Below are 21,356 nucleotides of genomic sequence, written 5' to 3' on the forward strand. Positions count from 1 at the left end.
GCTGTCATGGCAGAAAATGGCTAACACGGCTATGGGAGTAATGAGAAACCACTGTTCTATCAGTGGCTTTTACACAAAGTGTCATAAATCCTTTAGGCCTCATGGGTACCATTCACGCAGACATATGCTGCATGTCGATTGTGTTCTTTCAGAGTTGAGACAACAGATTGGTCTAGAAATTTGCTTTTATTGTCAGAAAAGCTGTTATAATGGCTGTCCTGCTTGGTTTCACTACTGATTTTGCAACTATGTTAGTCCACTATTGTTCATATTGAAATTCTTAAATATCTAACATGTTTTTCCAGTTCTCTCGTGGGCAGATCCATTATCAAAATCTCTGCACTGTCTTTTTCTGTTTATTAATTCTTCAGACAGTGGTCAAGCTTGCTTCTGGCTAATTTGAAGAGAATATTGAGTTTTTTGAGCATACAAAGATATTCACACACTTTCCAAAGTTCCAGAAGCAAACTGACCATTATTCTATTATTCACCTTCACGTCAATGCTTGGCACAAATATTCTTTTCCTAACCCTAGGAGGCTGATGAGGGAGGGGGATGTCATGTAGAGGGAGGTGTGGGGCAGGTGTAATGTAAAATTAGTAGGCTGACTCTGCACAAAGGTCCTCACACACAATCGTTCCATTATTTTATGAAGCATGAGGATATAATGCCTGAGCTTAACCATTTTCTACAGAAACAATTAAAAATGTACGGGGATTTTTTATTCAATTCCATTGGCTTGTGACTGGAGATATTGAATTACTCCTTTAGGAATCGCTGAGTAGTGGAGGTTATTTACGCAGATGTTGTTAACATCAACATTTATAGATAAAATCCATTTTGCTATGATTTGGTTGAATGATTAGTAACCTTTATTTACGCACTTATTTTTTGAAATACACGATAGTTTCTGTGCTAATATTTTTAAATGATGAAAGCACAGAATATCTTTATCATAGCAGGATATTGAGAAATGGCAGAGAACACACAGTGAGAGAGAAAATGAGTTTTGGACATTGCTCCAACACTGCTTCACTGGGTACTCTCCGGCCAGGTTTATCACCTTTTTTTCTTCACTTTCTCAGTTGATCAGATGTGAATAATTTACCTGACATGTACATGTCGCTGAAGTAATAAGGAGAGTTAAATAAAAGAAGCTTTCATTTTCTTTGATCTTCCAGGAAGAAAAGAATTTTATAAGGCTAAAGTGTTACAATGATTTTTACTGACAGATGATGGGATCATGCCTGGGTAAGGGACTTAGTGAGCCGAGCTGATTAGTGATGCATGAGCAAAGATAGGATGAGCATTAACATTCGGATATTATTATGCCAGGACTTATTTTTCTAGCTTATGGCTCTTGAGTTATTTGTTTAAAATGTCTTTGTGATATTTATTTTGAAATTTTGAAATTTATTTATAGATGTATACACAAATAATAAGCATATACATACAAACAATGTGCATGTATATAGGTACAAATATATGTGGTTTTAGGCAAGTCTCGATTTTGAATTATGTGCAAAATTATATTTTAGAATTGATCAGGTTATGCAGCAATGAAACAACCTCAAAATCGTAGCAGCTCATAAAAAGAACATGTTCAATGTGGGGTGGAAGAAGAGCTTTGCTCTTAGAACTTACCTTCACTTTAGAGACCCAGACTGATGGAATAGGATCCATCTGAAACATTGCTGTCACACTAGCAGAAAATGAAGAGAAGGAAAACCACACAGGAGTTTTAAAGTTTCTACCCCGCAGTAAGGACCTAATTTCTATTCATACTTTATTGGCCAAAACAAGTGATGTCACCACCTGATTTTTAGAAAGACTCAAAGTGTATTACATCAACAAGTATTGGTATTGGGGAATATAATCTAGTGCTTTGCAATTCTAACCCATTAGCTGGGACTATCACTTGCTTACTTGCTCACTTTTTTGGCGTTCCCTCTCTCTTGCTGTCCTGTAACAAAAGTATACTGTATTGTTTTAAAATCTGTCCTCTCATTAGAAAAAAATAGTTTAACTTCCTACAAAGTCTTTGTTCAATTCATTATGGTAAAATATCATTCGTATCTATTGTCTGAAATCTTGTCAACAAGACAGCCGAAATTGTGACAATATTCCACTTTTCAAATAAATGAGTTAACTTTGGGTTGGCAAAAGTTCAATTATAGTGGAAACTAATTTCTTCATCTAAATTAAAAATGTCTCTATAATGAACCAAATTTACGTTGGATTGGTAAACAACTATTCAGGGAGTACAAAATGCTAAACCTAGGTATAAATGTTGAGGGCTTCATTATAGATAGGACAGTTTAAAAGACAGGGCTCCCCTTACATTTTTAAAATAAGTGCACATATATCTTCTTTTTGATTTTGAAATAATAAATTGCTATTTGTATTGATTTATGGTGCTAATGAATTTTCTCATCCAAGAAGAGTGAAACTTATTTTGTTGAAATAATCAACTAAGCCATCAAGTAAAAGTGACCACACCTAAGTTGTTCCCACCTAAAAGTAGTATTTTAAAATACTTATAAAAACTCAGATGCACAAAGCAGAGAATTCCCAAGACAAGCTAAAGTAAGAAAGTAAACAGATAAACTAAATTTAAATAAATGTGTGGAATTTTCATCTCAAAAACCTATAAGCTAGTTATAAATTTTCAATAAAACCCTATTTTAGGAGGCACAAACACATCATTGCAATTGGCTTTAAAACACCATATCACCTACAAAGAGAAAATGATCAACATCAGAAAGAGAAAATTTATTTTAATTTTTTTCTTTCATTAAGCAAAAAACTTTTTTCAATTGTACAGTCGTGGCCCACTGCAACCTTGACCTCCTGTCATTAAGCAAAAACTAATTATTCATGACAGAAGTGATTAATTCAAATGTACAGTTTTTTTGAGTAGAAGAAGTGACTTTAAGGGTTAATTATTTTTAACAAGTTATATTTATAGGTGTATTAGTCAATGATATAAGTGTTGGGGAAAGTTTATTTTAGAATTAGAAGAAAGAAGTAAAACAATTGTAAATATTGTTTACTCTGTTGTAGTTTAAATTCACTAATGATAGTAGGTATAGTTAGTTACAGCATCCTTTCTATGAAATAATTATGATATGCAATTCCTACAATAATGGGGAAAGTGGCAAAATGTGTTTAGAAGTTGGAAATAGATAAGTGCAGTTTCTTTATGAAAAGGGTTTGTGTGGTTGAAAGTGGCAGTGTATTTTCTGCCTTTGGAAAAGAAGCATGATGTCAAATAAACAGGTGTAGTGTGACTTTGTCATGGAGTAAAGACTCAAAACTGAGCAGAGTTCTGTTTTCTTTCTAGGATGGGCTCCTTCTTTGCTCCCAGCCTCCCAGGCATCAATATCCTTCGACTCCATACATCCATGTACTTCCAGTGCTGGGCCGTTATGTGCTGCAATGTTCCTGAGGCCAGGGTCTTCAAAGCTTCCAGATCGAATAACTTCTACCTGGGCATGCTACTGCTCATCCTCTTCCTGTCCACGATGCCTGTCTTGTACATGATCGTGTCCCTCCCGCCATCTTTTGATTGTGGTCCCTTCAGGTCTCTTGCTTTTGAAATTTGACTCAGGCATCATGTTCTTTCGGGGGTGGAGGTGGGAATGGTCATTCATTGTATAAGCTATTTTTTTTCCCCCAAACAATGACATTTTTGGTTGGTGGAAATGAGATCCCGGCTGAGCGCAGTGGCTCACGGCTGTAATCCCAGCACTTTGGGAGGCTGAGGCAGGCAGATTACCTGAGGTCAGGAGTTCGAGACAAGCCTGGCCAACACGGTGAAACCTCGTCTCTACTAAAAATACAAAGAAAAAAAATTAGTCGCATGTGGTGGTGGGTGCCTGTAATCCCTGCTACTTGAGAGGCTGAGGCAGGAGAATCACTTGAGCTCAGGAGGCGGAGGTTGCAGTGAGCCGAGATGGTGCCATTGCACTCCAGCCTGGAGGACAAGAGCGAAACTCTGTCTCAAAAAAAAAAAAAAAAAGGAAAAAAAAAAAAAAAGAAATGAGATCCGTTGGGTATTCAGGTTTAATAGGTGACATGGAGATTCTTAGGCAAGTTCTATCTATTTCCTCATTTGGGAATCATAAAAGAGAAAATACTTTATACTTTTCCAGGCTCTGCCTGGGTAAAATATGTATGGTGAATCTGAGCTGTTTCCATGTTAGAGGATAGCTAAGAGCAAGGTCTGATGACACTGGTCTGGATGTGAGTTTGCCTGACTCTGGGCCGTCACATCCAGACATGGTCAGCTATCAATACTTCTCATGTGCATTACTACCTTAAAAAGAGAGAGAGAGAGAGAATACCCCACACTTTACCTAGGAAAGAGAATTATTACTAAATACTAATGAGCATAAGGAGGGCCACCCAATTTGTTATCCAAAATACCACATGCTAGTGAAAAAAATTAAGGCTGTTCCACATATATATTCTCTCCTAATTATCATTCAAGTCAGGAATCGAGAGTCACAACGGCTCCTTGATCCAATTTAGAGATACACATTTCTACAGTTCTCTATGACAGAGCTTTCTTCTCTCTATGACACATATCAGAAACCTAAGTCCCTGGGATCTGGAGGATGAAGTTTCTTTCCCTAAAGGGCCTTAGAAATGAATCTACTACAAGTTCTCCCAAGAATCTCTGCATGTTGATTCACTGGCCAGCATGCACTTGAGCTGTTTCTCCTTTTCAGTGAAGGAAATGAGACTGTAAAAAGCCATGTGAATGATATGCATGATGCTGTAATGCCCACATATAATTCCTCCTTTATGTTGTCAGACCCAAGTTATTTAATTAAAGTCAAAAGGTTCATTGCTGACAGACTAAGTATATAAGAGACATTTTCACTCTTAACCGTAGTCTGAATTATTGCTTTGCTGGAAAACAAGAAAATGTTAAGCCAGCTGATTGAGTTAAACTAGCTGGACCTCTGTCTACTCAGAGAACTGATGTTGAGAAGCTCTGTTAATTCCGTTGTGTGTGTGTGTGTGTGTGTGTGTGTGTGTGTGTGTGTGTGTTTCCAAGTGGGCTGAAATAAATAATGCAGACAGTGACATCTGGAGACTAAATATGAAATTACAGTCTTGATGAGACATTCGTCTCAATAAATTCCTAACCAATCTCAGAGTACAAAGTTCAAGGAATATGCCATTCAAAGGCTTTAGTTAATTGCAAATTATTCACACTACTTATTATCCAGGATAAGTTTAGGTGTGCATTAAGCTATTAATTGGAAGTTGATCCTTCTCAGTAAAACATAGCAAAGGACCCTAGCTGCCTGTAAGGGAAACCACACAATATAAACATGGATCTCCACAGATGCATTCAGATTTACAATACGTCTTAGACATGAACAATAGTTGCACAATTTCAGCTTCTTAAGCCCTAACTCTTCTGGCTTTCCTAATTGGCAAACTTAGGCAAAATTATGGCATGTAAATCACTATTTTGAAATCAGGGAAATTTATTTTTTATTTTTAAAATTATTTATTTATTTTTTAATTTCCATAGGTTATTGGGGAACAAGTAGTGTTTGGTTACTTGAGTCAGTTCTTTAGGGTGATTTGTGAGAAATCAGGGAATTTTAAATATTTTCAATGGAGTACTGGGAAGGGGTATCTCTATGCTATTTAGATTTTTTTTTTCATGTCAGTTTCCTCACATTAGAGCCAAAGGATGTTTGCATTGTTTATTTGTCTGGACTTAAAAGTTTGAAAGGATTGTCCTGCTCTAGAAATGAGGTGAGAATGCTTGTATTAGTGGGTACCTCATAGCTTGTCATCTTTATGAACCCCGAGTTTTAGGTGATTTGCTTAACCTTCCTGGTGAAGGTTGTCTGACTCTATCTAGATCGTGGGCAAGCAGGAATTTAGGAAATATAAATTTGAACTAGGTTACTGGAGGTATCACAGTGATGGCTAGTTGCTCTCCAGTGTAGGGAAGTTTTCAGGTAAGATGGATATAGTATATTTATCCATTCAGTAAAGCAATTTGATGAGATATTCTAGCTTGTCTGGTTTTATAAGACCTGGCTAGAGAGGGGTAAATTTTCCAAGAAATTATTCCAATAGGCTAGTAAGTGGATTTATCATAAATAGTTGACAATTTAAAGATGTCCAGATGAAGGCAATTCTAATTGTTCTATAGCATTTCCTGACACCTGATGTTTCCTCCCATCTATGTCAATAATTCTGAACAATTTATAGTTCTCTAGGTTTTTATATACATCCCTGCTTACATTATGACAATTTTATTTTTCATATATTTTCATCTTACTGCAAAGATAATATGTGTTTATGCTAGAAAACCTAAACATAGTAGAAATATTTTTACATGAAAAGAAACATGGCCCATAATCTTGAAAACCTGAAATAACAACTTTTTAGCATTTTATATTCTAGTTTGCCTTTCATGCATAATTTTTCATAACTGAGCTTGTACTGACACAGGATGTTTCTCAGTCTCTTCACTGGACTCACAGAGGGGCACCCTGTCTACTCGGCCTGCTGTGCTTAACCCCTTGTGGGAGGAAGCACGTGGGCAAGTGAGTGCGGGATCTGGCGAGACACACTGGGCACTGACACAGGAGCAAGCTCCATGTGGGGCCCGCGGCCAGACCAGGTGTGTCACCTTGAGGAGAATGCAATGGTGCCCAAGTGCCTATGACCCTAAAGCCCCAGAGGGGGTGTTACAATGCTTCCTGAGTTCCACCATCCTCAGCCTGATGGATGGCAGTGTCTTAGCAGCTCAGTTGGCCCCTTGCCTCATCATGTGGGGCAGCTGCCCTCCACTGGAGAGGGCAAAGGGCCAGTGTGACAGTCTTTCCTGGGTACCCACAATCGGTGGGTCCCAAGCTCTTGTCCAGCATCCAAGAAGAATGAGGTCACATGGATTATTGAAGGATGGTGAAGGAGGAGAATTTTATTGAGTAATGAAATTGGCTCTCAGCAGAGAGGGCAGTTGGAGAGGGGCCAGGAAGGGCAGGTCGTCTTCCCCAAAGTCAGGTTGTCTCTTCTCCAAAGTCAGGCCGACTCTTCCCCAAAGTCAGGCCGTCTCTCCCCTCTACCAACTGAGTCTGTGGTCTTTATAGGCACAGGATGGTAGTGTGTGCTGACTGGTTTGTGAGTATGCAAAAAAGGCTAAAGTGAAGGTGTCACTCAAAGGTAGACACGACAGTGTAGAAACCCAATTAGGAAAGGGTAGGTATATGTAAAATAGGTGAAGGGTGGGGATGAATCAGAGGAAAGTGCGCCAAACAGGGAGACAAGTTCTCAATCCGGTCTGAGGATTTAACTTGCACCTTGGCTTTCAGGCTTTAAACTGTCTTTGGCTTGGAGGTGGCATTTCACCAGGTACCTGCCCCTATCTGCCTAGGCATTTGGCTGCCTCCTGTTGCTATCAGTATACTAGGTGCAGGTTTTTTAGTATTAAAAGTTAAAATTATATTGTGAGACTGCTATTATAGTGGTCATTTGCAATCATGCTTTATGCATCTATTTTTCTTAACAGTTTAGCTGACTTCTAGAGATTGGGGATAGAGAAGTTTCCTCTCTGTGGATCTAGGACACAGTAAAGTGCTGGTCAATAATTTGAATGAATGAATGAATAATGACTGCTTATTGTGCACTAAGCACTAGAAGAGACACAGGGTTAAGTCCATGCATTAAGCATTGATTCTGGTCCTGTGGCACTTATCACCCAGCTGGGAAGACAGGCCTCCTCATAAACTGTTCTAATCTAGAGTGGTGCTATGCCTACAGCAGGACTATGCATAGACACAGACAACTGGAAAACAATTCTGAGAATATTGTATGATAGCATACTTTGGCTAACCTGGCAGGAGAAGGCATTGCCAGGGACATGTAGATGCTTCCATAATTTGTACGTAATTAAGATATCTGGACTCCTTTCTTCGGTAAAAGACCTGACCTGAAAAAGGTACACAAGAATCCCCAGGGACTTAGCAACTTTGCTTTGGGTCACACTGGATGCTGAGAAGGCCTTTGTGGGTAGGGATAATTTCATAAAATTTGAATGCCCCCACTCTAACTACGTTCATCAGCTATGACCTGAGATGCTGGAGAAGGGAGGATAGATGGTCTTATCTTTTTTGGTACTTTTAATTTATCTGCTTATCCTGTATTCCATCTGGCTGGGGCTGCATTGGGGGGTATGAACAATTAGAATGGAATGATGAAAAATAAAACTTATTGGAATAGGGAGTTATAATCTTATATTGCTTGTAAGCTTCATTCCCTCTTATGTATCATAAGTCTTGAAAATTAGGGTGTAGATCTTTAATTTGTGAAGCAAAACTTGTACCTCTGTAGTCCAATGACTACTGACAAAATATTTGGAGTCACTATGTCTGCTGGAAGATAGTATTGGTTAGACCAGGAGAAAAAAACCATAATCTGGGACTTGCGTGTCATTGTTATTTAGTAGTTGAAAATGCTTAAAGATTAAAATACAAAAGCAAAACTAAACATTGTATTAAATGTTGCACCAACATTTATTCTGATGATGCATACAATTTGGTGAAACCCAACCCAAATCTCTTCTGAAAATTACATCTTTTCATAGTAAAATCAGTGTGCATATACAGAGAAAATAATGATGTAATGAATATTTTGAATATTATGGTACAATTCTAGCTATTCCTTAGTAAGTCAAGACATCCTGTTCTCAGTTTTCTAGTTTATAGGAGCTGATACTTGCCTTCATGGAGCTGAGCAGTGGAGCTAAGCTGGTATTCATTAGGGCCTGTCCAGGAGAAGAAACTGAGAGGGAAAAAACCCATGATTCGGTGTGGTTACCTTACCTATTAACATATCTGATGAAGGAAGTCTGGTGGAAAATGAGGTGGAAGCTATTGCGTGGAAAGAGATATTGGATTATATGTGGATTTTATTCCACTGGGCTATTCCTTGCTCTCATTTCCAAGGCTAATTAAAAATTGAATGCACTATTTACTTAGCTCAAAGAGAGTGTTCTCCTACAAGAGCAGCTGACTGAGAGGCAGACTTATGAGCTATTTACAAAATATATTTCAATCAAAATCTTAGAAATACAGTTTTTAAAAATCTTCTCCTAAATATGTGGTTAATTTCCTAACTGCTTTGACTATATGTTTATACTGGGATCATATTTCTCGTATCTTACCCATATATTGACTACATGAGGTCAAAGTGTCAGCAAGTTGTAGCTAAACATCAGTTTCCTACCCTGAAAGAGGACCTAAGCAGTAATTGAGAAAGATTTCCAGTTTTCTTGCTTTAACCATGGTTTTTCCATATGTTCTTAATAAACTTATCTCCCCCTTTTTAATTCCCCCAGTGGCAAAAATAGAATGTTTGAAGTCATTGGAGAGACCCTGGAGCATGATTTCCCAAGCTGGATGGCGAAGATCTTGAGACAGCTTTCGAACCCTGGGCTGGTCATTGCTGTCATTTTGGTGATGATGTATGTGCTTTTCCTCCTCATAGCAAGAGCCTTTGTGATGTTCTTCCTGGCTGTTTTTACATTTCAGCTTTTTCAGCTCTCTCACTCTCCCTAAGGGTTCTGCTGTAACCTATCCAAATTCAACACTGATTACATGGTGGTGAGAGGCTAAAATTCATGAGCCATATTCTGATCCTATTGGATGTAATTCACAGCCATCTGCATCTGTCTTTGCTTCCCCAGGATTATAAGATTTGTTCCCAAGTAACCACAATAATTATCCATAAACAGCTAAAGCAAGGGAAACATAAATGCTAAATGCTAAATCTAATCAGTACATTGAGCTTCCCCCCAACAACCCGGCCTCCACCTCTCGTTCCATAAAGCAGATGGCAATGAATATACAGAAATAATGATCCTCTAAGTTAATATTCCCCTTGGGGGCCCTATAGACTATATTTTAGGGGCAAGGGCTTAAAGGGTCTTAAAAATTTCACTGTCCTTGTTGTTAGAGGGCCGTCAATAACTGTGTGTTCACAATAATAGAATAAGAGGACCAGAGGATCTTGGGAAGTTCCTGTAGTCTGTCCCTTCAAAGTCAGAAGTGATTTCCAAAGGGGAACTTGTCAGATGACTTTTGTTTTCACATAACTTTCATTGGCTTCTGACTCTTGGCCATCACAGATAAACTTAGATTCTAAGTAAAAGTATAGATTTGCTGTGGAAGAGCCAAAAGCAGCGTCCATCTCTTCCTTTCAGTCCCTGAGTGCCTCCTACATAGAATGTCTGGAGCTGCCATGACTCTCAGTCAGGGGGTAAATATTAAACAGCCCCAGGGACACTTTAAGAACAAAGTTGATGCAAAGGATTTGGTTCATTTAAATAAAGGTAAAACAAGGAAATCTCAGGGAGAAAACTCCCAGTGGTTTGCAGTAAATGAGCAGGGATTGTGACCCAGTTATTGTCATGATCACAAGCCACATAAAGTAGTGAGGGCAGGTTTATCTTCTTCAATTTTATAATCTAAGAAATTGATTTACACAAAGAAAGTGATTTTCCCTAGACAAGAGAGAGAGTAAAATGGTCATAGAAAGACCTGAAGCAGATCCTTTCACAGTAAATCCAGTGCTCACTTCTTTATACCACGAGGCTTTCTGTGAGGGAGAGCTAATAACCTGTAGGGATAATTAAACAGTAAATCAGATTACCATTATATATTACATAACCTTGATAATGGGGTGCTATTAAGAATCTGATAGTAAATCTCTGGCACAGATGCATTAGAAAATGACCTACTGAATGCAGCATGTTTCACCAGATGGCCTTTGAAACAATTTTCTTTCTCTACATGTCCATGATACAGTGGCTTCTGAGAGCATGTTAATCAGTATCCTGCGGCCTTTGAGAGTCAAGGCCCTTTAGTGGTATGAATGAGGTGTTGTTTAAAACACACACACACACACACACACACACACACAATGTAAATATCAGATTTCGTTACCATATTCTTACTTTATTAGGAGACATGTTTATTTTTAAGTGAAGGAGTGGCATTGTTCAAATGCCTTAATCCAAAGATTTAGTAATCAGTCCTAAGAGTGTTTAAAAGGAATTCACACTGCCTTTGTTTCAGGTACTATTTACACACTGACTCATTTAATTCCCATAACAGCTTTGAGAAGCTGGCTTCATTAATCATACTATCAATAACACATTGAAATTCTGCCCCAAGTCAAGTGACTAATAAGTGGAATTGAAACTCATATCTTCTCCTTATTTCCTACACTCACTTGCAGCACCAAACAGGGATCAGAATCAGGGGGAATTTCAGATGGGCTGAAAGCCACTTGTCCGAGGTGGTATAGACTCAGGGTCAGCACACTTTTCCTAATTCGAGGGCCAGAGGCAAATTAGGCCAAGAGGCAACATTGAGGATCTTAATTAAGTAATTACTAATAATAACCGTTTAAAAGACAGAAAAACCATTCTTAATTCATGGGCCATACAAAACAGTCTGGCAGTCATCTTCATCCTGCAGGACCTAGTTTGCTTTGATCTGGACAGCCTGGAGGAAAGCTGGCCCCATGCAAATGTCAAATAGATGTACTGAAAGGTTGATTGTGGCTCTGAGGTTCTGATTTAAAACCCAGATTTTAGCTTATTACTGAGTATATTTTTTCAAATTCTGAGATCTCATCTTCTATTTTTGGGGCCCATACAATTGGCTTAGCTTTTTATTACCTTTAATTAGAGAATTGTACTAGTATGTTGAATTTCCCCCAATGGATTATATTAAATCAACCTGGATGGCTTTCAGGTATCTAAGCAGAGTTCAGGTTAGTTCTCTGCAGGCAGTTTCATTCCTTTGGAGACTAGAAAAAGATTTGTGAGGAATACTTATTTAATGTGCATTACAAGGCAGAAAATCATGGTGGATAAATAGAGAATTCCAGAACTTGAAAGGACTTGTGAAATCTTTGAGTTCATCTTCCAAATCCAGGAACTTTTCTAAGAAAATCCTTATAATACACACCACACACAAACACACACACACACAAACATTTATTGAGCACCTATTTCATGCCAGATATTGCCCTGCATGCATTTATGTATGTAATTTTAGTAAAACTCCCATCACTCATGTAAGAGATAAACAAACTCAGCCAAACCGTATCAATAATTGTGTTGCTAGCACCAGATGGCTCATAAAGGATACTGTCTTTCATTTTGGGGAGTAGAGGAAATGTGTTCAATATCCAGTTATTTGCAGCAAAGAGTAATATAAGTTACCTTTTTTACTGCATTTCTTCTTTGTTTGTTTGTTCGTTTTGCCTTAAGTGAAGATAAGCATATTTATTTTTACAGAATTGTCTGGCTAGAATTTGCCCTTTCTAGAATGTAAATGTCATTTAAAATCCAAGAATATTCCTTTATACAACATTTTCTTTTTGAGGGAGAAAGAAATGCAAACAATACATTCTACGGAAAAAATTCCATGTTCATTATCTATGCCTATGAGGATTACATTCTTAGCTGCAAAGGCCAAAGGACGAAATTTAAGGCAGAAAGTCGTTTTCCTTTTTGTTTGGCATGTTCCCTAAGCTGCAGTAGGTTTTCCATTCTCTGGGATGCCATTGCCATCCATTTAAAATGCTACTTTCAGTTATAATTTAAACTGATGTGAATACATTTCCAGGAAAAAGCTAATATTAGGCAGTGTGAAATAGCAGACAGAACAGGCTGTGGGTCAGGAGCCTTGGGCCCCAACTTTCCAACTTCACCCCAGCTTCATCCCTATGTCATCCTGAATGTATCTCTTTACCTCTCTGGACCTCAGCTTTTATCTATAAGACAAGAGATTTAGAGTAGAAGATAGCTTAATGTTCATTCCCATGCTGATATTTCATAATTTACTTAATGTAAATTTAAGAAGTATCTTGAAATATACCTTACACTGTATTTTTTTTCTTTTTAATTTAGTTTGGCCATCTATTATCTCAATGCTACTGCCAAGGGCCAGAAGGCAGCGAATCTGGATCTAAAAAAGAAGATGAAAATGGTATAATACAATTTATTTCATAGAAATATTATCTTTATTAATGTCAAGTAGTAGAAAACACTGAGAAATCTACTTTTTTCCCCTTATTTTTTATTGTGTAGCAAGCTTTGGAGAACAAAATGCGAAACAAGAAAATGGCAGCTGCACGAGCAGGTGGGAGATACGTTTATGTTTGTAATGTTTGTAATTTTTCTTTTTCTTTTTCTTTCTTTCTTTCTTTTTTTTTTTTTTTTTTTTTTTTTTTTGCTTTTTCTCCATTGGATGGTGAGTGGCATTATTGCCGTGAGCAAGTCATTCCACAATCCTTACCTTCCACCTTTTTAGCCCTTCTCAGGCATCACATCCAGGGTATTTGGTTGTTTTCTAGTGGGAGGAAAAAAAGAGAAATGAAAATGTGGGCATATAAACTTGGCAGTAGTGATTTTTAAAAGTGACCTTGAAAATGCGCAGAAAATGAAGAAATCCCCCATATAGTCATATACAAACAGCAGATACAAATGCAGATGCTCTCCTGCCCATGTTGACTATTTTCATACAAGGAAGGATATGGCAAGAAGATCCCAAGAGGGTCCTCTGGGCTTTCCACCACTGATTGCCAGAAGCCCTTTCTAATCCATTAAACTTTCTTTTTTTAAAAACCTCTTTATTTTTTAAAATATTAGAGTAAAGCCAACTTCTAGTTGCCAAAATTAATAATATGCTTTGAGTTCCCCACGGAAAGGTGATACCTAAGAACTTTAGTGAAAAGCTTTTCCAACTTTGTCCTCACTCCTAACTTTAAAACTCTTTACATTAGTAGGACTGTTTCCCCACTGTAAGTAATAAAACACTCAAATTGGTTTAATTAAGAAAGAGTAATTTATTCGACCACACAAATGCAGGGAAATGGTATGTATGGCTTCAGGCCACTTTCTTTTTTCTATATATATATATTTTTTATTATACTTTAAGTTCTAGGGTACATGTGCACAACGTGCAGTTTAGTTACATATGTATACATGTGCCATGTTGGTGTGCTGCACCCATTAACTCATCATACATTAGGTATATCTCCTAATGCTAGCCCTCCCCACTCCCCCCACCGCACGACAGGCCCCGGTATGTGATGTTCCCCTTCCTGTGTCCAAGTGTTCTCATTGTTCAATTCCCACCTATGAGTAAGAACATGCGGTGTTTGGTTTTTTGTCCTTGCGATAGTTTGCTGAGAATGATGGTTTCCAGCTTCATCTATGTCCCTACAAAGGACATGAACTCATCATTTTTTCTGGCTGCATAGTATTCCATGGTGTATATGTGCCACCTTTTCTTAATCCAGTCTATCATTGTTGGACATTTGGGTTGGTTCCAAGTCTTTGCTATTGTGAATAGTGCCACAATAAACATATGTGTGCATGTGTCTTTATAGCAGCATGATTTATAATCCTTTGGGTATATGCCCAAAGGATTTTTTTTCTTTTTTGAGACCTGGTCTGGCTCTGTGGCCCAGGCTGGAGGGCAGTGGTATGATCTCGGCTCACTGCAGCTCCAACTTCCCAGGCTGAAGTGATCCTTCCTCCTCAGCCTCCTGAGTAGTGGGGACAGCGCACACCACCATGCCTGGCTAATTTTTAATTTTTTTGTAGAAGTGAGGTCTTGCTAAGTTGCCCAGGCTGCTCTCAAACTCTTGGGCTCAGGTGATCTTCTCTTTTTGGCCTCCCAAAGTGTTGGGATTACAAGCATGAACCACTGTGCCCAGACTTCAGGGCACTTTTTATCCTAAGTTTAGAACAGGGTCAGGTCTGAGCCCACCTCTCTGTGAATCTCTGAAGCTAAACTCCTTTCACATTGGCTGACCTTTATGGCAGCAGGAATGGATGCAGCAACTTCCAATGCCATGTCCTTAGACTGTAAAACTTCTTTCCTAGAAATTCCTCAACCTCTCCTCCTTTCAGATTGACCCCATATGGGTCATGTATCCATCCTTGTGCCAGTCACTGTGTCTGAGTATGGTAAGTTACTGAAGTCGGTCAGGACCCATCATTGAAGCTGGGATTTGTCTGTTTTCCTGACACATGAAATGCACTGGGGAGGTCACACCTACCTAAGAGAAGGAGAAAAGGATGCTGGGTGTCCCCAAACAACAAATGTTCAAGACTTGGTTTTGTTGCCTTCTTTATGCTTAGCCTTTTTTCTTTTTCCTCTCTCTTTTCTATCTAGCATGCATAAATGTAAAGTTGAATGCTGGGTGCTGAATTAGATGATTACAGTGATGTACAGTTATCAGACTAGTTTTTAATGAAATTTTTAATTTTTTAAATCAATACTACATGTGTGCATAATTTAGAGTTTCATTTAGAATTTCATAATTCTATAAGGCTTATCATGAAAAACAGCATCTTCTTCTGCCTCCTACACCAGTTTTGCTCTCTTCTCCTCCCCTACACTCAAATACCCTAAGACAAACACTTTCAATTTGTTAGTTGATTTTTAGATATTTATCTCCAAATTACCTAATTTTGTTGTAATTTCTTGACTTTTTAGTTTTAAGTATTATCTCTTAAAATTATTAACTACAATGGATATAATAATTTTAATAGATAATATTTAAACGATTTTTATACTCTTGCCCCAGTCTTTCTATGCATTCTACCTATGTAGTTATATTATTATTTTGGTTAGGCCAGTATATATTATTATGGACACACAGTCTTCACAGCTAAGCCAAGTAGTAAACTATGATACTCGTGCATACTTTAAAATTTTCTCAGGATTCATAATTCATAATTTCTCTTTTTAAACAGTTTCTTATTTTTTATATATGTTTCAGTGATGCATTTAATTTCCAAATCTCTGCTATTTATTGAGTTATACTCTCAATATATTCAGACATATTGGGTTATCTATCCATTTCATTTCCTTGGAGAAATCTTTCCCAGAATCTTCTGCACTTCTCCAATTTCAACTAGTGTGTGTCTGGGATACAGCTGTCATCCTTTCATTTTTCTTCACTGTCATTCAACAGGATCTCTGTCACTTTATCCTGTTTTGGATACTGTGTTTTCCATTTTCCCCAACTTCCTCTCTTTTGGTTTGCTCACATTTTGCCAGTAAGAAAGGGTATGTGAGAGGCAAATTTTCTGAGACCATGCCTATCTGAAATTGTTCTTCTCTTACTCTCCCTTTTGACTGATAGTTTGGGGGTCAAAAATACTCATCTAATTATATTAGAAATAATATCCCTTCAAAATAGTATTTTTTCAGAGGTTTCCCATTGCCTTTTAGATTCCACAATTGCTCTTGAGTAGTTTAAAACCATTGTGATTCTTAGTCTTTCTTGAGCAACTTGTATTTTTGATTATCTGTTTGGTTTTCCAATCTGGAAATTTCTAGAGTCTCCTTATCTGCATGTTCAGAATTTCATGATGGTGTATCTTGCATGGATCTATTTTTATTCCTTGTGTACTCATCAATGGACTTTTGCTCTTTGGTTGAAGGGAATTTTCTTGAATTGTTTACAAATTCTTTCCATCCATTTTCTGTTTTTTTTTTTTGCACGTGGAATTTCTAATTTATTTTTCATGCTTAAATTCCCTTTGTCTCTTTGCTTTACCTATGAACATTTCCTTATCTTTAAATTTTAACATTTCTCTTGGCCTTTTCACTTTTGCTATCATAATTTTAGTTTCTGCAAGCTGTTTTGTTCTTTAATTCTTCTTTTTTAAACAGCATGCTGTTTTTGTTTAATGGCTGCAATGGCTTGTTTTGTCTTTATGAGAATATTAATAACTCTTTTTGATGTTTCTTTGCGTTTGATAGTCTGTTTTCTCTAAGCTGTTTTGTCCTTTCTCCCCTGCTTGGTAATTCCCCTGCTTTGTGACCCTCAGCTCATATTTCAGGGTAGGATGCAAAGGTGGGTTTCGAAGCTTTAAGCACATGGATGGGGCTTCTGGGCAGATCCTCATTGGGGGACTCTGCCTGGCCTGCCGCTGAACCCCCATGTATTTTTAGGCTTCTCCTCTTAGGCTGATCAGATTCCTCAGAAAAATTACTTCCGAACTCCTGCCCAGAGAGTAAAGATTTGCCTGGCAAATCTGTAGCACCTGAGTGGGAAAAACAACACGGGTGGGGCTCAGCTTTCAACCTACAAATGCTCACTTAGCCCCCTCTTTTTACTGCGGCACTCCTTGTGGTCTTCTAACCCAGAAGCATCTCTGTTTTACTCTTTTTAGAAAAAATTATTCCAGTCTTCTGCCAGATTAAAGGCAGTGGGGGTTGGGGAGCAATTATTCATTTGTACCAAGTGAAGCCGATCTCAGACTCTAACTGCTGCTGCTTCGTTTTTTAATAACCCCCACCCCTTTGCCCCACCAAGCTTGACTGCTTCTTAAACAGCTAAAACATCCTCTTTGTATTGGTTCCTTACTTCCAGAGGTACCTGTTGCTGCAAATTACTGAACGTTTCAGAGATTTTATATGTAAATTATGTTGCTTACTGTCTTTTTCCTCCCCTGGCTTAGCTTTTCAGTTTGTTAGAATTGATAAGTCATTATCATTAATCTGTCTGCTTTCCAGCTTCTAAAATTTCATCATTGATGTCTCTTCCCCTATTCTCCCCCTCCTTGCAGGTTTATGCAACCTTCTCCATCTTCCTCCCCAACCCCCTCAAAATTTCTTGACTGTCATGTTTGTGAAAGGGTGAAAGTTCAATTCAATGTATTTACCTCCGCAGTTTAGGCAAACCTTTGTATTTCCTACACTAGGAGAACAATGGTTTTATGTCCATCTTCACTCTGTTCATCCCACAGTGCTTACCTGAGGTATTATTTTGAAATAGAGTCTGGGATGGAGTCTACCTTAGTGGGAATTTATTAGAATTCTTTAGTCTCTGCAGAAGATGAGGTGGTTGAAGCACATACATCACATATACTAGCAGTGCTTTTGTATAATTTAATATCATCAAATTAGTACTTAAGAATGGAAAATTCTGACTTATAAGATCTAAATTCTAATTAAGGCTTATTGTTATCTTTATTGTTTTAAATGATAATATAATGCTATAGCATGCTATTCATCTGATATTTTTTCCATAATGTGTATGGCCACCCAGTAAACACCTACTGAATATCTACTGAAAAATGAGGAACTCTTTTATTGGAAAAATATAAAATATTCATCACATAAGCAATAATGTATAAATGTTACAAAAAAGTAGTACATTCATTCTGCCTTGTTTAGAATATGTGAAGCCTTTGCAAAGTAAGAAACATGGAAATATTTTGAACATTAAAATGGTAAATATTATGGGAAAGTAGAGCACATTTGGACAATACAGATTTCTGGCCACCTCATTCAGAACCATTAAGCACACTGAAAGCTACGTTTTTATTTGCCTCCTGTTCATCTTCTCTCTCTCTCTCTTTGTTTTTTGTTTTTTTTTTTTTTTCTGTTTTGTGAACAGCTGCAGCTGCTGGTGGCCAGTAATAAGTATCCTGAGAGCTCAGAAAAGGTACACTTTGCCTTGCTGTTTAAAAGTAATGCAATATGTGAACGCCCAGAGAACAAGCACTGTGGAACTGCTATTTTCCTGTTCTACCCTTGATGGATTTTCAAGGTCATGCTAGCCAATTAAGGCATCATCAGTCCTACCTGAGCAACAAGAATCTAAACTTTATTCCAAGGCAGAAACTGTTTCTGCACAGCCACTCTCTCCCCTGCTCCATTTCGTGACTTTTTTTTTTTTTTTTTTTTTAACAAATTGAGTTTAGAAGTGAGTGTAATCCAGCAATACAGTTTACTGGTTTAGTTGGTGGGTTAATTTAAAAAAATTTGCTCATATGAACTTTCATTTTATATGTTTCTTTTGCCTGAGTTTCCTTAAACTGAGAGCAGAAATATTTCACCCTTTTTCCTCTAAGTTCAGAAATATTTGCAAAAAGTACTCATTGTAATCCTTCATTAACTCACTTTTTGAAACCAATACCTTATTTTCTCTTTTTTTCTACCTGTCTCCCCAACCACGCGCCCCACAAATATATTCCTAAAACCTTTGTATTTTGCTGGATTCAGTATGAAAAGAAATAGGGTTTTTAGTAGAAAAAAAAATCCTATATGAATTGGGGCCTGGATAGCACTGAGTTGAAGATCTTGAAGATCTCTTACTTTGAGAAGGTACATGAGTCTTACACAACCTAGCTTTTTATGAGATAAAATTAAAAAAAAAAAGGAAAGACATCATAAATGACTGTTGTTCTCTCACAGTCTGCTCATTTGTCTTCCAATGATCATGTTATCAGTGGTGAATCCATACAGGTCTGCATCAAACTCGATACAATTCTTGCCTCCTTGGAGGGAAGAATTCAGCTGAGGGGCAGAAGTAGGTTTATGGCAGAGGGAGAGAATGAGGCAAGTTTTAGAGCAGGAGTGTAGGTTTATTAAAAAGTTTTACAGCAGGAACAAAAGGAAATAAAATATACTTGGAAGAGAGCCAAGTGGGCAAATTGAGAGTTCCAAGTGCCCTGTTCAGCTTTGACCTGGGTTTCTATACACTCTCATGGTTCTGGAGTTTGCATCTCTCCCCCCTTGATTTTTTTGGCGGATGGGCTGTCCGTGTGGATGGTGGCCTGCTGGCAGTTGGAAGGAGCTATGTGTACAATGTGTTACTGAAGTTGTGTGCATGCTCACTTGTGACGTTTTCCCTTACCATCCAGCGTTCCTGGAGGAAGGTCATATACTAGTTAAATTCTGCCATTTTGCTCAGTGGGCATGCTTGAGCCCACTTGCCCAACTCCTAAGATCTCCAGCTCAGGTGTTTTCTATCTATTGGGAGATGTCTTTCCCTAGCACTGGTTGCCACTAATTATTATTTTAGAGAGATAGTTTAACCACCACCTGACCATCACCAAATGGTCACCTGACATTCCTGTGGGATGGGTGGTGGGGGGGCCTCTCTTGCCCTGCTTATGATTTTATGTTTGCCTAACTACCTACTCTAACAATCATACCCTGTAAGCTTAGATTCTAATGTTCTATAATTTTTTTCTTTGCTTTTTTTGTTAAGGTCAGGAAAACACACTTCTATTAGGGGCCTTAATTTATAGATATGTTTAAGCATTATTATGGATTTACAGTTTGAATTGACTTTAAGTAGTAACACTCAATGCCCTCACTAGCCTTGTTGTGCGACTTTAATTGCATAGCCTAACTCAGTGTGCCTTTCCAAAGCTAAGCCAATTTGCTTGCCATTCCCTGCAGTTGACTTGCTGATTTTATTATCCTGTCTCTGAGTTTCTCATTCTTTTTGATCATCAAAATGCAGCCATAGAATAATCGCACTGTTTCCCTGCCAGTTCTAAACTTTATTCCTCTGGTTGTCTTTTTCAGATTGACTTCCATTCTCAATCTTATCACTCCCTTTTTAGGATTCCTTGGGCTCTTATGTCTGTAATTCAGAGTCTATTATTTATATTGATTTTCATGTGACTTGTAATGGTTCCTTATTATTTTTTGAATGCATGGATTATCTTTCTTGTCCTTATTGTAAATTCTCTGTGAGCAGGGGTTGTATCTTCTAACTCTTTTGTATGCCTAGTATAGTGCTGTGCACAAGTAGGCGCTGAATAAATGCTTGCTAATTAAATTGAATCAATTTAACTTACAGCAATTGTGTTATGAGACAAAAACTTCTGTTACCTGCATGAAAAAATTTTACTATGGTGTAAGAAATGGATTATCTGTTGATAGGCTGAGTTTATTGTTTAATTAGATTATAATGCAGATGAGTAAATAAAGCTAGTGTTTATTTCTACTTGGATCATTTTTGCACTGTGTAGTAGTAAGATTAGCAAATTGATTTATTGTTTTGCCACATTTACTATGTGGATTGCACTTCCTTCTCTTGATCTACGTCACAAAGATGATGAAAGATGACAAACTGTTCCCCAAAGACATTCATCTCCTAAAGGCAATGTACTTTTAGGACGAATGTTCACATTATAGACATTCAGACATGATATGCCGAGTTTCAATATTTCCATAAATTAAAAAATATGTTGGATTTTTATAGCACCTAAATAGTCACCTGATTTAAGTTAAGCAGCTTTTGAAATTTTAACCCTTTTGGTCTCCAGAGAATTGTTGAAAATATTTTCATATTACTATATGGACAAGAATCTGAAACATGGAGACCACTTCCAAAGCTGTTTTATGGCTATTCAGAGAATAGCCTTCCACTAGGATGATCTGATTGCTATTATTTATTTCTGTATCTTCATTTCCATATATAATAATCAAAGCTATTGGAGAAATTTAGAAGGTAAAGAAGCAAACAAAAATCTAGAC

General features: G+C 37.6%; 1 protein-coding gene across 1 annotated transcript in view; it reads left to right on the forward strand.

Annotated features, from left to right (window-relative positions):
* The window catches only part of TMC1 (transmembrane channel like 1), a 148,210-nt gene extending 127,380 nt beyond the window's left edge, over positions 1-20,830 (forward strand). The window contains exons 15-19 of the mRNA XM_054658138.2: positions 3,344-3,583; positions 9,377-9,502; positions 12,962-13,040; positions 13,142-13,193; positions 18,478-20,830. Coding sequence (XP_054514113.1) covers positions 3,344-3,583; positions 9,377-9,502; positions 12,962-13,040; positions 13,142-13,193; positions 18,478-18,500 — 520 coding nt within the window. The 3' untranslated portion in view covers positions 18,501-20,830. The remainder of the gene's footprint in view (positions 1-3,343; positions 3,584-9,376; positions 9,503-12,961; positions 13,041-13,141; positions 13,194-18,477) is intronic.
* Positions 20,831-21,356: the final 526 nt, after the last annotated feature.

The sequence above is a fragment of the Pan troglodytes genome, chromosome 11 (genome assembly GCF_028858775.2).
Source record: "Pan troglodytes isolate AG18354 chromosome 11, NHGRI_mPanTro3-v2.0_pri, whole genome shotgun sequence".
NCBI classification, from domain to species: Eukaryota; Metazoa; Chordata; class Mammalia; order Primates; family Hominidae; genus Pan; species Pan troglodytes.